Consider the following 17,320-nt stretch of genomic DNA (forward strand, 5'->3'; position numbering starts at 1 on the left):
CAACAACAATTTTGCGTATGCTTTCGACTTTATTTAAAAAGAATTATATTCATAATATTTTTGCCATTTTTTTATTAAGTTTTTTGTTTTTCGCTCTTTACCCCATCTAACATTCCGCACATCTAAACCACCACTTTAAGTACTCCCCCAACAATATTATTGTTATTTAAATTGCTTGCTGCAATATATAGCGTTTAATTTATTTTTATTGCAATAATATTTTCATACAATAAATAATACGGCTTTGTTGCTATTTTGCGTTTTGATTTGTTTGCAAATATATTTTTGTTCTAATTTCATATTTTTCCTCAATGTTAGCATATATTTTTTTTTTTGGTAATTTTCGTATTAAGTTTATTACTTAAATATGCTAATTATTGAAATTGGTCTGTTAAATAACAGGTCGCTTGATTTTAATAATTATTATTTTCTTCAATTTATTATTTGCTGTTTTAAATTCTAAATGTTGCGTATCATAAAAAAATCGTAATTTATTAATGTTTATTGTTTTTCTTCTTGTATGCATTGCTTTGCTGGTTCAGTTTTCACCGTCGTTATTATTGCAATTTATCAATATGAATGCATGCTTTTTGTTTTAAATTGCATATATTGCAAAGCGCTCTCAAAAAAATTTGAAATAAGTTTTTTATATATAATTTGTAAATATATATTGTATGTATTAAAAACAAGGCGAGGTTCTTAAATGATTTATATTCTTTATTCAAAATTTATTATGAAATTTAACTAAGCGTTTTCTTAGCGCCTTTTTTTGTTCTTGTCATAATTTTTTTTTCGGTTTTTAATTTTTTTCTTCTATTTTTCGCTTTTGCTTATTTTTTTTTGTAAGCTAAACCAATAAAATACTAATAAATATCTTAAATAATATACGCGTACCTATATAACATGTATATTTATGAATGTTTATACATATGCATACTATTTGCATTAGGGTGATTTTTTCTTCTTCGAAACATACCTAAATTGTTCGGTTATGCCATCACCCTATCCCGGGTGGCGTTCAGACAACCGTTCTACCTCAGCATCCTTTTTGAAAACCCACCATATCTCAGAACTAATGTGAAAAATCCCATATCAACCTAAACTAAATGTCGGTTAGGAAAAAAATAATTGCATTAATGGACCCAACGTTGGGCGCCATTTTCATGCATTAATTAGCTATAAACGTTAAGCACATTTTATTACGAAACAACAGCGAAAAGGCATTGCTTCCTAGGGACTAAATGAACTTTAGTATGTTTAGATTTGAACAAAAGATTTGTGATGGCCAAACTTCCATCTTAAATTCAAATTCGTGGATCTTTAGGCGCACTGATAAGATCCAATCAGTTTGTCGACTTTCGGATCCAGTCGCTACTCGCCTTTATATTTCTTAGTCGGTATATAGCCATTCTCCCTTCGACATAAGTAGTTCATGGGGGAACATACATATATTCCGTCGTCTCGATACCGCATTCGTTCTCAACAGGTCGCCTTTATCGTTCCTGCAGGAATTTGACACGGTCTTGAAATTTTCCACGGTTTTTTCGGTTTCAATTTCTGTCATACAGAATTTGAAGCTCTCCCACTCACGCTATCTCGCCTCACGGTGCGTCTGTACCTTTTTCGCGTCAGGTAACGCTGTCATATACCGCACGCTACTGTGCCCTTTCCTCATTCCACGTATGTACTTAGTGCTCGCTGGCAAACTTATCGTGTGTCGCTTCGCGCACTGCGCTTCGAAGTTGCCTTTGCGCATCTTGCCTGCCACAAGTAGATATTTTATCATTGTCGCGTGAGCCCATTTAAGGCAAGCGATTAAGCGTTCATTTGATCCCTAATGAAAACTGCAGAGTATGTTGCTGAAGATTTTTTTTTGTTTCGAAACACCCTAGTATGCTTCTTCTAACTGCTTATTATACTTATATTTTGTTTTCTGCTTTTCGTATTTGCTTTGTATTGTTATATTCACGCAAATAATTTTGTATTAGATATTAATGCTAGTTCTCCTTAATTTATATTTTTTCCAATGTTTTTCGTATTTTTTTTTATTTCAAATTTATCTTTGTTTCTATTTCTTAACTAGTTTTATTCTTGTTTATTGGCAGAGTTAAGCAATAAAAGCGAGTAGTAATCGTCTATGCGGTACCGAGTGTTTTTTCTTTATTGCTTTACGTGTTTTTGCGTGAGAGGGTGTGGGCGTAGTGTGGTTATTGCAGTTCTCTAAGCTCTTCTTGTCTTTCAAATTTTAGAAATTCTAAATTGCAAGCGTGTGAAATGTGAAAATTGGGGGAAATATGCATTTGCTTCTTTGAATAATTTTGATTTTTTTTATCTGCATTATTTTATTTTTAATTTTGCTTAAATATTATTTTGGGAACTATAACAGAGCATTACTTTCTTAGTACCGAGTACTTAACACGCTGATTTGCATTTATTTTTGACCTCTTATTCGCTATAATTTGTATATTTATCACTCCATTTTTGTTAATATTGCAGAACATTTTACACAAACAAAAAAGAAGCTGCTGAGCGTTTAGTTATCTACTTTTACATATCGTAACATCGAGTTCCTATCCATTTCCAAAATTTGCGTTATGCTGTTCACTATAATTAGCTTTATCTCAAGGATTAAAAGTTCTAGAACACTTGTCTTACTACGCCCCTAGGAGCCATCAGCGCATAGCTGCAACTATAGAATGTAAGCAGCTCTGACGTTGAGCGTACTCCTGGCGTATACTGGTGAAGCTGATGCCCATGACGAGGCTGAACATACCCCTCTTTTGCTATTAATTTGAACAGCAATTTCTAGCTAAGATCCAATCAGGGAAGATACTCACGTCACACTTGCCGCCGTCTTAAGAAACTTGATTCTCTTAGGCTAACCTACGTCACCAAACCACATCAACCAAAGTCACCCTAAATCACTATTCGAAAAATCTGTTGGGACTTATTTTGCATTTTTAAAACGCTAATATTTTTGACTAATTTATCGATTAGGTGAGTACTTTCAAACCGAGTGGGCCCAACGTTGGGCGCCACTTCACTTGTATACTTTCAAACACCAAAGGTGGGCGTGAGCAATTGAGTTCAGTACGAACCAAGAGCGAAACGAAAATAAATTGCAAACGTGAACTAATGGAAATGTTAAATAAGAGAAAATTTAGTTTAATTGATTAAAAGCGATATAGAGTAAATATCATAGGGTAGTTCACAGAAATTTATATCGGAGGTTTTTGGGTTAGTAAACGATTTCAGTGATGTCTAAATCTTTGAAAGTATTATCATTCAAAAACCAATCAGGAAACAACAGCTGTGGGCAAATAACTGCCCTAAACACTCGAAATGGTGCTGATTTACCGACTTGAAAATATCTTCAAAGCACAGCGAACAAATTCTATATAATAAATAACCCATCGTTAACTGACTATATGAATCGCCATAAGCGAAGTTATTTTAGATCCATCTCCTTTAATTGTGCTCAGCTTTCAAACTAAACACTCCACAGCTTAACTCAAAAATTGTAAAAAATTTCTTATCAACATTTATTAGGTACATGAATGATTATGAATATGAGGATCTTAAATATGATAAGTATTGTGGGTAGTGTTATGGAAAACTTAGCCGCCTTCAAGGTACTACAGTTAAATTACACATAAACAAGTTATAATATTTTACTAAAAAATAATTCTAAAAGTAATCAACAATTTATGATACGAGAACATTTACATAAAATATTTAGCAGTTAAGTATATGCCCTTGTAGGTATAACTGTAAATTACATTTAAATATTTTACTAAAAAAAATTGACTAATTCGTATAATTAGGGAAATTTTAAATTAATTTACTAAGAGTTTTTAGATATATGTTTAGACGATATTTTCATGTCTGAAAAACAAAACAAGTAGGACCAATTATGAACACGCTTCAGTTGCGTGTTTTATTTTCGCAAATTTTGATATGCTACAATATTTTCTAATTTGTTTATATGTATTTGTGTATACTTGTAATGAGTTCAACCAGAAATTGCTATTAATCATATGTACATATGCAGTGCTCACTGTATATTTCGCGTAATGTTAACACTTATTATGAATACGTACTTGATGCCTAAATTTATATGTAATTTTATCTATAATTAATAAATTTATTTAAAACTGATGTGCTGATAAGTTCGCGGGCTTCTCGGAAGCTAAACAAATAATTTGAACTTAATTTTTTGTACATATTTACATACTCATATAATGTAGATACGTATGTACATTATTATTGTTTATATTTCAAGGTCAGTGGGGGGGGGGGGGGCATTGGAGAATGAGCTTAAGGTCATTTTAATGTATTTTGCTTTGGTATACATTAAAAAAAATAGCTAGAACTTATTGAAATATTATAAAGTGGCTTGTTTCGGAACAGTGAAAAGGTTAGAGTTAGAGAAAACTTGAAAATAGAACGAAAATATGTACATACCAGTAGATATTTAGAATATCGCCCTACCTTAAGGGGAAAATTTAGTCGATGAAAAGCCTATTTAGAAATTAGTAAGAATAAGACACACTGAAAGGTCGATGAAATAGCGCTCTATCTAATTTTGTTCAAACAATTAATTTAGTTCCCTCATTTGATACAGTGACCTATGTACATAACTATATTTATATTTAACATATGTACTTAATTAAAATTTTCACAACACGAATTTCTCGACGTTCTTCATCAAACACGTTTAAATTTTTTGCCAATTAAGTTTTTCGATTACAAAAAAGCATCATTTTAGGAGTAGCTAAGTAGTCTATGATGTGATCGTTGTTACTTGAACAGTGACGTATGTAGGTATGTATGCATTGAATTGAAATAGTGTAAATATACATATTATCACCAAACATAGTTATGATATTTCGAAATTTATTTATACATTGTTAAATTTATTTCCTATATAGAATTCCAACAGTTCTTTTTCAAAACATTTCAATCAAACTATCATTTAGAGTACAGTTAACAGTTAAATTTCGGTTTAGTTTGAGGCGTCCTAAATTTAGTATATACGAATATGTTTTATAGTATAGCGCTTTCTCGTTTTCTTTCTGTTGGCCTTTAAGTAGCGTATTTTGTATCTTTTATTTTCTTCATGTTTTTTTTATTTTAGCATTTTCAGTAATTTATAATCTTTATTTTATAAATTTTATTTGCTCTTTGTATTTTTATTATATTGTATAGAATAGGAGTATTTGATGTTTGAATTTGAGTATACATTATTGGAATGAATTGTTTAGTGAACAACTTGCAAAAATGGACATTTAATACATTAAAGATCTATAACTTTCTCTATGAAATATATGTGTCTGCTTGTGTGTGTATGTGTTATCACAAAATTCAGCAGTGGAATATTGTGACACATTTTCGTAAATTTGGTATCACCATCATACTTTCATGAGAGAGTAGATGCTAAAAAATATATTCTCACTTGACGTCAAAGCCTCAACTCACACCAACCTGATTTATCTCCAATTATCATTTACATAAGAACTTCTCTCCATGAGTTGAAGGATTAAATCCATAAATGTGTTTTCGCAAAATTCAGCTGTGGAATATAAGACATTAGACACATAGAAACAATAAGAGTAAAGGTAGAAAATAGGGCTGTTAACGCTCCGGACACCTCTCAGAGATCTGCCTGAAAAATTGCCATCCCTTAGCAATTGTGAATCATATTTATGAAGCGGATTTCATCTCCGCTCTTATATACCATTCTTTGTTTAGTTTTTATACTCTTATTTATAATCAAAAGCTTCAGTTAGGTACTCATAACTGTTATGTACTTAATTCTTTTTACAAATGTCACCTGCCAGTTCTCTACTTGATCAGAAAGTCCGACGTTCTTGTGACCCTGAAAACATTAAAATTTTCGAAATAAAATTGGTGCTCTGAACGTCGCAGACACTGTATTCTTGGCAGTAGATCGGGCTCTAAGATAATTTCGGAGATAGGTTTGTAGTACGGAATTGTAACGAAGAGTTAAGAATTAAGCTTATTTATAGATATAACGAGTAATTTTGCGCAGGATCAATTTTGTAAACAAGCAAAAATATTTAGAAACAGAGACAAGGTATCTTAAATTTTTTCTATCATGTGCTAAACTCTAGCCTACAATCATTTTTAAGTTATGATGATGATTTATCTTAACTGCGTGTTGTGAGGGTGTTATCTCTAACGATTATCAAGTAACGAGTTGACATTCATCTTTTTTCTTAATTTTTTTAAGTTTAAATAACAGCATTGCTCTTATATTTTTAGAGTTTAGTTATACTAAGCATACTTCATTGAACAGTTTTTATTTTGAGTATCGTCACCGCTCATGCTGTTTCACGTAGTTGTTGTTTACACGATTCTCACATATTGTTTCAATACTAATTAAATTTTGCATTTGTTTTGTAAGATGTTGCTCGTCATTTACAGTTTTGATTGATTCCTAAACTTGTGTATCCATAAGACTCGTGTAGGTTTCCTCGGCAAATTTCGGTGTTATAAAGTCATCGTAATAATTAATGAATATTTCTTTGAATTCGTCTGGTATATATTCGAGTGCTTGTAACATTTGCATCAGTTCCTTATCGCTACATTTATAATTACTGAGTGCCATGATATCCCAAAAATAGGACATATATTGTATATATTCTATGCTAAAGACACTATATTGTGCAGCTACAATATTGAGAGCATTACGCATAATAGAGCCAAGCTTATTGAATTCCCAATCATCAAGTGGTTTTTGTCCCTCTGTGAAAGAAATTGTTTGATAGATAATAAAGAAGAGAGGGCAGGTGTGGTAAGCGGGGAGTGAAATTAAATGAGAATAAAAGTTAAGTATGAAGAAATCCAATAAAGTTTATGCGAAAATAGAGGAAGAAAGAGAAAATACATCGTTATTATTAGTAAAATTCTGAAAATATATATGTAATTAGTTTAAAAGTGAATTTACATATGCTTTTATAAGTGTTATTTAAGATCTTTTATAAGAGCTTTGTGTAAATACAGATTTCTAAACTAGATATTATTTATTTATTTATTTATGAAACATACAATTATAAATAATTATATTACTTTGAGAAGGCACTAGCGGCTAAGACTTTTTCCAAATTCGCTATAATTATTGTAGCTTTACATTTTTTCTAATAATTTTACTTAGGTCTACAATTTGCCAGCTAGGTGGAATAACTACCCCCTTTTTTCACACGCCGTTCTAGATTGAGCGGTTGAAGGACGATCTCCTGGGAATTCAGTTCAAATACATGCGTATTAAAATAGAAACGTTCTAAATCAGCCCCAGTATATGAAACAAACAAATATGGCGTTCTTCAACCGAGTTTCGGGATAGGACATCTTTACCCAAATTCTGGATATGTGTTTTGTTAAAATAAACTTTAAAAAGCGCGCTCCCAAAAAATTTTTGAATTCAACTCAGCTTATTAATTCCATAATTGTAACTAATTTTCAGCTATGTATGAATTTAAGTTACGCTATTTGACCTTGACTCATATACTGCATCGATACATACACGATGTTTTAGCAAAAGTGATCAAATGCGGGTCCTTGCTTAGCGTAATTTGGCCCCTTAAATTTATCGCCTGGTACATTTGAGGCATTCTTTTCCTATGATTGGTCTTTTTCGTAACTTTAACTCAAACGATTCAATTAATTTATAAAATGCTAGAAACAATTCATTTGAGGTATTTTGATACTTTACTATGGTGTTTTGGTTATAAAAGTGGGCATTTGAGATAACTTAAGCCCACTGTGCTTTCTAGCTAATTAATACCTCTAGCGGCTAATTTTAAACGATAACTGCTTCTTGTGCAACCTGCACCTCAGTTATTCCCCCGAGAGAGGAATGGGGAAGGGGACTAATGACGGAAAGGTTGGTGGAGGGTCTTTTGTCTAGAGCTAAATGTAAGCCGAAAGTTTAAGTTGGCTGATCACTGCAAGTTCTTCCAAGCGGAAGTTACCGCGTTTAGGATGCGGTGGATGAAATGCTATTCTGTGCTACTACGGTTAGGAAATTTAATATCTACTTTGATAGCCAAGCGGCGATGTCCTACCTTCAGGGCAGTATTCTCAAGAGTTTTCCACATTTACGTTCCCTTAGAAAGCTGTAGACCAAGCTATTCTAAGCTTGTCTGAAATATTTTTCATTTAGGCTAACCGCATCTGCTTTACAGGGCGCATCTTACTTTTTAAATGAAAGAATAGATGATGCTATCATAGTTTTCCAAGGACGAAGGATCATTATTTTCAGATATTAAATAGAGATGGAAGATAAATTGCAGGACACGAGAGAAAACTAGTCTTGGCGTATCATACTTGTTTCATCTTAATAAAAAAACACGTGTCACACAATTGAGGCCAATGGACTCCTAAACTACTGAACCGATTTTGAATTTGTTTTGCACCCCGTGTGTAGTTTGATCTAACTTGAAATATAGGATAGGTGATTGGGTTACTAGGGTCTCGAGATATAGGCCAAAACGTGGACCCGGGTACCCCTAGAGTGTGTTTATAGAATATGGATATCAAATGAAAGCTGTTGATGAGTGCTTTAGTAGAGGGTAATTTTCATACCCTATGGTTACTAGGGTCTCGAGATATAGGCCAAAACGTGGACCCGGATACCCCTAGAGTGTGTTTATAGAATATGGATATCAAATGAAAGCTGTTGATGAATGCTTTAGTAGAGGGTTATTTTCATAACCCTGGGTGACACGGGTCTCGAGATATAGACCAAAACGTGGACCTGGGTACCCCTAGAATGTGTGTATAGAATATGGATATCAAATGAAAGCTGTTGATGAGTGCTTTAGTAGAGTGTGATTTTCATACCCCTGGGTGACTAGGGTCTCGAGATATAAGCCAAAACGTGGATCTGGGTACCCCTAGAATGTGTGTATAGAATATGGATATGAAATGAAAGCTGTTGATGAGTGCTTTAGAAAGGGTAATTTTCATACCCCTGGGTGACTAGGGTCTCGAGATATAAGCCAAAACGTGGACCCTAGAATGTGTTTATAAAATATGGATATCGAATGAAGGCTGTGGATGAGTGCTTTAGCAGAGGGTAATTTTCATACCCCTGGGTGACTAGGGTCTCGAGATATAGGCCAAACGTGGGCCAGTGAATGCCTAGACAGTGTTTATACAATATGGATATCAAATGAAAGCTGTTGATGATTGCTTTAGTACAGAGTAATATATTATCCAGAGACGGACTGGACTATTAGGACTAGCACTGGGACTGAGACTCGGAGTGGGACTGGGATTAGGACTAGGACTGGGACTGAGACTCGGAGTGGGACTGGGACTGGGACTGGAATAAAATACATACTACCTTCTGGGACAGGCAATAAGGGATGCAGAAGAATGAGAAGAAATTGAGAGAAGAGAAAAGAGAGAAGGAGATTGAGAAAGAGATAGAATGAGACGAAGATGGAGATAGATGAAGCGAAAAAGACGGAGGGAAGAGTGAATAAAAAGATTAGGAAAAAGTGAACACGGGGGAGGGCAGAGTCAGACGGTAAAACCTTATTAAAATGTATGCAGATTGGCCAAATTTAGGGCATGACAACGTCTGCCGGGTCTTCTAGTTATAGTATATGATGGTTTAACCATGTGGTCCCTTATTTTCCGTACAGATTGTGCACTTTTTGTGTATTTAATATACATTTTAACTTTGTTAAGTAAATACTAAGCTACATCGCACAGAAAGAAATGACGCTAGTAAAATCAACCTATCGGATTTGTTGTTCTTGAATTGACAGACATTCGGTAAAATTGATCGCATTATGGTAAATCCAGCCGAGTTTTTGTAAAGATAACCAATTTGCGTAGTAGCTACAACAGAAGAGAAACTATTGGTCTAAGGTTAACAATTTTTTGTAAGAGTAATATATTCTCAATCAATATTTCTGTTGTTTATTTTTAAGAACTAATTTCATTAGTCATTTCAACAGCGAACAATTGTGAATGTTATGCAAATAATTTTAAGACAAATTTACGCTCACGGCGCTCACTAATTTTTTTATGATTATAGTGCCGCACAAATTCCTGTCATATTAACAACTTTCATTGCTAATCGAATTTTGACGAAAATCTATTATTTTAACAGTTTTCATTGGTGTTCTTAGGGCGACAGTTATAATTGTTAAGTTAACAGAATTCTGTTGATTTGACTCAACAATTTGTGCGAAATTTGAATTTCGGTTGAGTTGACCGGTTATTTTGATTATACCAACCTTTTACTTTCACCGTTAATAGTTAGTTGGTTTATTTTTAAAAATACTGTATAAGAACAAGTTTTATTCGAATTCAAGTTTGGCGCTCGATTTGTGTGTAGCTCTCTAGCAAGCTAAAAATAAATTTCGCTACAAATACAATTGGGATATTCATCTGATTATTGTTACCAGCATATCTGCTTATGTGGTTATATGTCTTACACAGTTTACAACAACAAAACACCCAGTAGAGAAATTTATTTTTCAGCAAATATGTTGATAATAAGATCACGTGAATATACTTTTGTTACAAATACAATAAATATCCTAACTACCATGTAACTAATGCCTCTAGCTTGTCTAAAAACACTTAAATCTCTAAAAAATATGTTCAGTTGTATGATAGTTTCATTATGTATTAAATATACATATGTATGTATGTTCAAAAATGAATTAATGAATATTGTTACTGTTAGTTTTATGTACAACATACCTCGATGCATCAACAAACATTGCTCGACTAATTGACGCGCCAAAGCAACTTTACACTCGTTCATTTCAACGAGTTGCGTATCGGCACGTTCAACGGCCGCATACAATTTGCAACGCACCTCAATCGAATCACAGTCATTTAGCGCAGCATTAAATGTCCAAAACCATTCCAATTTTTGAGTTTCATCGCAAACACTACACACCAATAAGTCGGTGCCATTGTTGTCAGGATTTCTATAGTATGGACTTTGCCACCAACGTAAATTTCGTGTATATTTCAAATCGCTGGCATTTGGTGTGAATATTTGCAAACATTTTGGATTATCACAGCGATAGCGATGAAATTTTTGCTGGAAAATTTATTTGGTTGTTTCATAATATCTAGCTTGTTATATAAATGTGTGAGTGTGGGAGTAATTTAGAAGTGGAATTTTTAAAACTTAATATTTTAAAAACATTTTTTTTTAAGGATTATGCAAATGCATTCAGTGTGTGTGTGCGTGCAAAGTGAGTGCTGCAGAAAGCGTTAAAAGCGTCGTTGTATTAAAAAAGGAAATTGCTGGTAATTTTTTTCTTTTGCAAAAACAAAAAAATTGAAGCAGAAGATAGAGCTGAAAAAAGTTATTTAACGAAATGTGCATGAAGAAGAGATTTTTCCATTTAATTTTTAAATTTGTTATGTTTGCAATGTGTGGGCAGGCACGTCACAATGATTGACATTTCATTTATAAAACACAAGAAAATATGAAACATTTGAAACTGACCAATGACAGAGTGCGAAACTGAAACGTGTGAGACAGTAAAAATGCAAAAAAAAAAAAAAAAAATTTAGATCAAAATATGCCGTATGCAGAGATTTCCTATTTTATTACCAAATGAGGGAAACTGAGATTTTTTAAATTTTTAAGTGGGCTGTTTGGTTTAGTAGATTGCTTCCACTCAGAGGAGAATGTCAACAATTCCATCTACTACTTTCTCCCCACAAGTGATTGAGGAAGGTTAAAAGGAAAATATTTTTCAATTCTTTGTTTTGTTGTTGTAGCGAGACTACTCGAAGGTTTTATGGTGATGGTCCTTTGCCGAATATATGTAGATCCGATACGTTCCGGTAACAGGCATCATTAAGGTGCAAGCCCCACCATCTCGGGAACGATTTAATACGACCACGTTGAACATTCTAGGCCATCCCGCCCCACCCAGTTGTTCCATTAGGAACTTGGGGTCGCCAGAGCCTCAGCTGCTACAGAAACAGGATTCGCTTTGTGTAGGTGAGGCTGACAATTGGACAATTGGGTTGGAAGAATACATGCCGTGGATATATTCTAATCCTTTTATCTCGCCGGGGGGTGAAACGAGAGGTCTTTTATAGTGGTTCGCTTGAACACTTGGTATTTAATTGCTTTATTTAACAATTTCCTAACCCATAAAGCGAAATTAACATGTTATCCTAAGCCGACAATTGGCAGATTCTGATTGTTAAATAGACGAATTACGTGTCGACCTGTTCCGATTTCGACACAAAGCTTATAAGCTCGGTTGTCAAATCACTGCTTAATGTTCTTCCAAATTATCGGATTAACGAGGGTAGTGCTCGACAACGAGAGAACTTAGCATGTCTTCTTTGCAGACATCAATTGGTGTCTGAGCGGCCTCCTTGGAATATTTGAGGTCAGACACTCCTTCGAGGACATCTACGGCTAAACAAGTAACAATTAAATAATTATTTAAAGTGGAGACAAATAAAAAAATAAATAAAAAACTAACAAAAATAAATAAGCAAGGTGGGGTGATCTGAAGACTCGAGAGAGCCGGATTCAAATGCCGCAAGTTACTCCCCCATGAGTTACCAACCAGATTTAAGTTGAAGTTCGAAGCAACTGAATCCAGGAAAAATTGGAGCTATGACTAGGTAACTATTGATCATCAGTGGTCAATAAAATCGTTCCAGAGATAGTCGGCCTATGGACTCAGGTTACAGAATATACTCAATAATATACATGGGAATGTATAAAATCTCAGGCAGCATGAACTTATTCCCCAAAAGGAGGCTGCTGGAAGGTGCAGATCTTCATGTTTTGAAAGTAGTGAGATTTAGCGAAGTAAAACTGAAGTGATCACTGGTACTCATAGCGATAGGGCTAATCCTTGAAGGTCCAACAGTTTTACTACCACTGGAATCATTAAAGAGAAAATTGAGGATCTTAAAACAAAATTCTGTAAAAATAATTTTTTCGAATAATTATAATAAATAAGCAAATAATAAACTACATTGAAATCACAAAAAAAACATTCTTCTCTTGTAGAGATATAAATATCGCTTAACGCCTAAAACTATGCAAACATTGAAATGTCAAATGAACACAAATCATTTCAAAATCGCTAAAACACACATATGTAACATGTAGACGCACATAGAAAAAGGGCTAAATAAACATTGAACAATAACAAAACGAACAAAGAAATTCAATAAAAAAACATCAAGTGCAAACACATTCACCGAAAAACACAAAATGCAAAGTGGGGGAAAAAACTATAAATGCTACTTTTGTACACGCACACAAACACATACTTAAGAAAAACACTTAATACATGCATACGTACGTTAAAACATACGAACATACATATATCACACTTATCCAGCTACTTTTGTCGCTCAAGAACATAAACATACAACACCAATAACAACATAATATAACATAGACGTGCTACGATTACACTGTGCAACAATCTTGGGCACAAGTCTAGACATAAGACAAGTACAATCTTTGACGAAATATTCTAACCTTGAAAAAATACATATGTAAGTAGATAAGCTTAGAAACCTATTAGGATTCTTAGTTTATAATATAATTTTATGCTCATAGTTTTGAAACCCTTTTCTTAATTTCTCTTCCTCAATTTCGTAAGTCGCTAATGCTTCAAAATATTTTAGAGAAAAATGATTCGCGGAAAAAACTTCACTAGGGTTCTTTTTTGACACAATTTTGATATAATGAATTTTTTATGTCGTCAGAATATTAGTACCTATGGTAAGGGTTAGACATAAAATCTTTAAGAAATCTCTAGCCGTTAGCTAGATCTATATTGCATAGAATTCTGTTTGATAATTTTTTTAGAGTATCAAAAAAAATTGTTTCGGAGGACGCTAAAAGGTTAAATTGATCCAAAAAAATTATTACAGGAACATTTCGCAAAAGTATGCCCAATTTTTCGATTTGTGTTGATAAAATTGTTTGCTCTCTGCTTTCTGTACTCGAAGCTCAACTGAAATTTTTGCAGGGTTTTTGGCACTTCCTCTAGTCGGAACAGAAACAGAAAGCTTAAGAGTTTCGACAGGCGCGCGGAAAAATGTTCTGTGACAAAAAATCAGTCCCATCATCCAAGTACTGGAGAAGTTTTTTGTTTTCAAGTGTAGAACGAAGGAGTCTTCTTGAGAGGTTTTCCGCTAAGGCCAGTGCTCAGCTCAGAAGGGAGTATGTTATTTTCCCTCCCAGGTTTCCACTATCAGGGTCTAATTGACAGTGAGAACTTTGCTGTTATTTTGTAGCAGTAATTCGCTCCCACCTCAGATCACTGTCATGTATCCTATATAGCTAAGCAATAGCAGTAAATCCAAGCAGAGTCCTGACACACGGCGTCGTTTTGGTTTAGCGAAAAGTGTCCAATCGTGCTGGTAACTGAACGGTAAATAGAACTGAGAGCCTTCAGCTTTGAGTGTTACCACCATATCTCTCCACATCGTTTTAGGCTTTGAGAATACGCATAATATCAACCTGGATAATGTGGTACTCTGATTTAAAAATCAAGCGTAGAGGTTGGCTTTGTATAGCCATTTTTTCTGTTGACCTAGTTTACATACTTTGTATTAAGTGAGAATGCCCTCGTCAGGTTAAATGAATATCAATCTCCAATTATGTTCAGAAAATGCACCCTTTCAAAGAAACAGGCATTTAGTTCTATTGGCTATGTGTAGCCACTTCTTTAGCATTTTCCAATAGCATAGAAAGCATAAGCTTTGTCTTGAAAATGTTTCATTTGCCGGCTAAGAATTGAAGATGGTCTTACAATGTTAAGTATCTGACATGTCAATCGCAAGCCGTTCTAGGGGTATCGAACGTGTATGGACTACCTGTCAAACAGGCGGGTATATACTTTTTTGCCTTGACAGGTGTTCCCTTCCCTTCAGCTTTTAATTTAATTTTAAGGTCTCTGAATGGATGAGATTTCCGAACGGGTAGCCTTGGTTGGTTTTCGACGCTAAGTCGAATGTGTTATTAATATTCTCACTAAAATTGTTCGTTTAGTAATCGCCTTGAACATCCAGTCAGATAGTTAGGCCGCAGAGCTGTCGAGAGCTTTCTATCTGGATGCCAGGGCATATGGATATCCCTGGCTGGTCTCTTGGCCAGGGGGAGCACTGGCGATTTGAACGTGTCACTTTATGCCCAGCTGCTTAGCCTTTGTGAGGACGTAAATATCTCGGTCAGGACGTATTGGGGTATGCGAACGAAATTTTCAAGATCTATGTGCGCCATATACGTAGCTGTATCGTTGCCACGCAGCGATTCGCTGAATAGCTTGAACCCAGAATAAGCGGCAGTACAACGGACCATTTTGTGAGAGGGAAAATTAAAAAAATTGTTTTTTTTTTTTTTTAAATACTGTTAGATTATCTCTCTTGATTGTATAAAAAACGAAATATTACGCGTGGCTTTAAGTAGTAAAGAATAATTGACCCCTGGTCATTTCATTATAAGTTGGTTCAATTCAGATTGTTGCACAGTGTTATATATATTTATGTGTGTGTACAAAAGTGTTTGATTATTTGTGAAGCGATAATCTTGTGTGTTGTTATTATAAGACGCTTAAGATGCAAGCACTTACAAAATCCTCATCCGGAAAAGGACGAAAGCACTTGTCACATTTACAATCGATGCCGCGCGTCTTCAAATCCTGCTTTCGTGTCTCGTACAATGATTGACGATAATCACCAGTATAGGCAAAACAATTTGTCACACAAGAACCGAATAATATGTCACACGTCGCATATGCGGTCATTTGACGACCCGAATGTTTACGAACCAATTGGCCGACACACGACTGACGACACAAACTCAATGTTTGCGGATAAATAGCGTATGCGACACACGCGACATCGCCAGCTACCAAATGCAGTTGACCGTGCCGCACATGCTTCACACCCAACCATAAACTGAACTCGTGTAGCGGTGAAAGAATGTGCGGATCTGCAGGCAGCACAAAGGACGGGCAGTGTATGAGATTCTTATGACGCAATTGGCTTATGTGACGCAGCAACAATGCGGCTGACAGCAATATCCATTCGTTGCGTGTCAATTTCGTTGTGGCGGGCATCATGAGATCTAGGTGCTCGAAAAAGTCTGTGCACTCAGCTAAATAAATGGCCAATATATGCGCGGCTATAGCTAACGAAACTGTAGTCTCTGTATCCACTTTATCGAGGTGCGTCTCCAGCCGCAACAACGCCGAATAAGGTATGTCCGTGCGTTCTGTTAGTATACCATTGAATGCGTTCCACATTTTACTAACCGTTGGACGTTTGCGACAATGTGGCATCACCTGTGGCAAACCCGTGATAAGCATGCGAAAGGCAAGTTGTAGTAGACGTGGTTTGGCGAATGCCTCACCAAATTCCTCGAACAATTCAATTTGGTGAGCGAAGCATTCGAGTACGTGTATTGCGGAATGTTGGGCGCGGCATTTACGTGAACAATACACCGATGTGCGATTCGAGCAATAGTCGCATGGAAATGGTATGAACTGTGTGATGGCGCAATTGTCGCATATGCGCGCTTGACCGCTAGACACAAATACCGCTGATTCTTCGCTGAAGACCGGCATGTGTCGTATAATGTCAGTGGTGGAGCGTAAGTAAGCGCGACGTGTCGTTGTTATGGCATTTGACGTATCCGACCAGGCGCTGTAAAGAACAAAGTGTGTTTTAGAGCATATTTGAGAGAGAGATTTTCAAAGAGTACGCTTACACTTCATAAACCTTCATACGATTACTGCTGCTCCCGTGTAGTATGTGTTGCGTTGTCGCCGCTGCTGCTGCCGCCACCACTGCCGTCGTGTTGTAATCATCGTCCGTTTGCACGCCCATATCAATCTTTTCTGATTTCAGTACTTCACATTCGTGCCAAAGCTCGTGCGTGCGCGCCTCAAACGCCTCGGAGAGATCCATATGCAACAGCTCGTGCACATGCAGCTCACAGAGCGCAAAATTACGCAACTTTAAGGCACATGCGGCTTGGCGTAGTTTTATCAACGCATTATATTCCTCAGGATAGCCCAGCTCCAGCGCGCATAGACAGTCATCGTAAGCTTCCTGTGAAGAAAATATGTACAAGGCATTAGCATATTAAAACTATATTAACGGAAAGTTAGGTGCGAAGTTATTTAATATGAACATTTTTTGTTGCTACGAAGAAATGGAAACAGGAAAGATCGAAAAATTGTTGTAAATGCGATAACAGTATAGAAACAAAGTCACGAACGCGCGGTCACTTGTGGCGAGTAGTAAAACTAAATGGCAG

At 35.4% G+C, this 17,320-nt stretch overlaps 1 protein-coding gene across 1 annotated transcript in view; it reads right to left on the reverse strand.

Annotated features, from left to right (window-relative positions):
• The window catches only part of dao (down and out), a 42,038-nt gene continuing 24,718 nt past the window's right edge, over positions 1–17,320 (reverse strand). Inside the window, exons 3-6 of the mRNA XM_067764968.1 lie at positions 16,769–17,112; positions 15,630–16,704; positions 10,747–11,095; positions 1–6,768 (exon numbers count right to left, since the gene is read on the reverse strand). Of these exons, the coding sequence (XP_067621069.1) occupies positions 6,461–6,768; positions 10,747–11,095; positions 15,630–16,704; positions 16,769–17,112 (2,076 nt within the window). The 3' untranslated portion in view covers positions 1–6,460. The remainder of the gene's footprint in view (positions 6,769–10,746; positions 11,096–15,629; positions 16,705–16,768; positions 17,113–17,320) is intronic.

This window comes from Eurosta solidaginis, chromosome 2 (genome assembly GCF_040869045.1).
Source record: "Eurosta solidaginis isolate ZX-2024a chromosome 2, ASM4086904v1, whole genome shotgun sequence".
Classification (NCBI taxonomy): domain Eukaryota; kingdom Metazoa; phylum Arthropoda; class Insecta; order Diptera; family Tephritidae; genus Eurosta; species Eurosta solidaginis.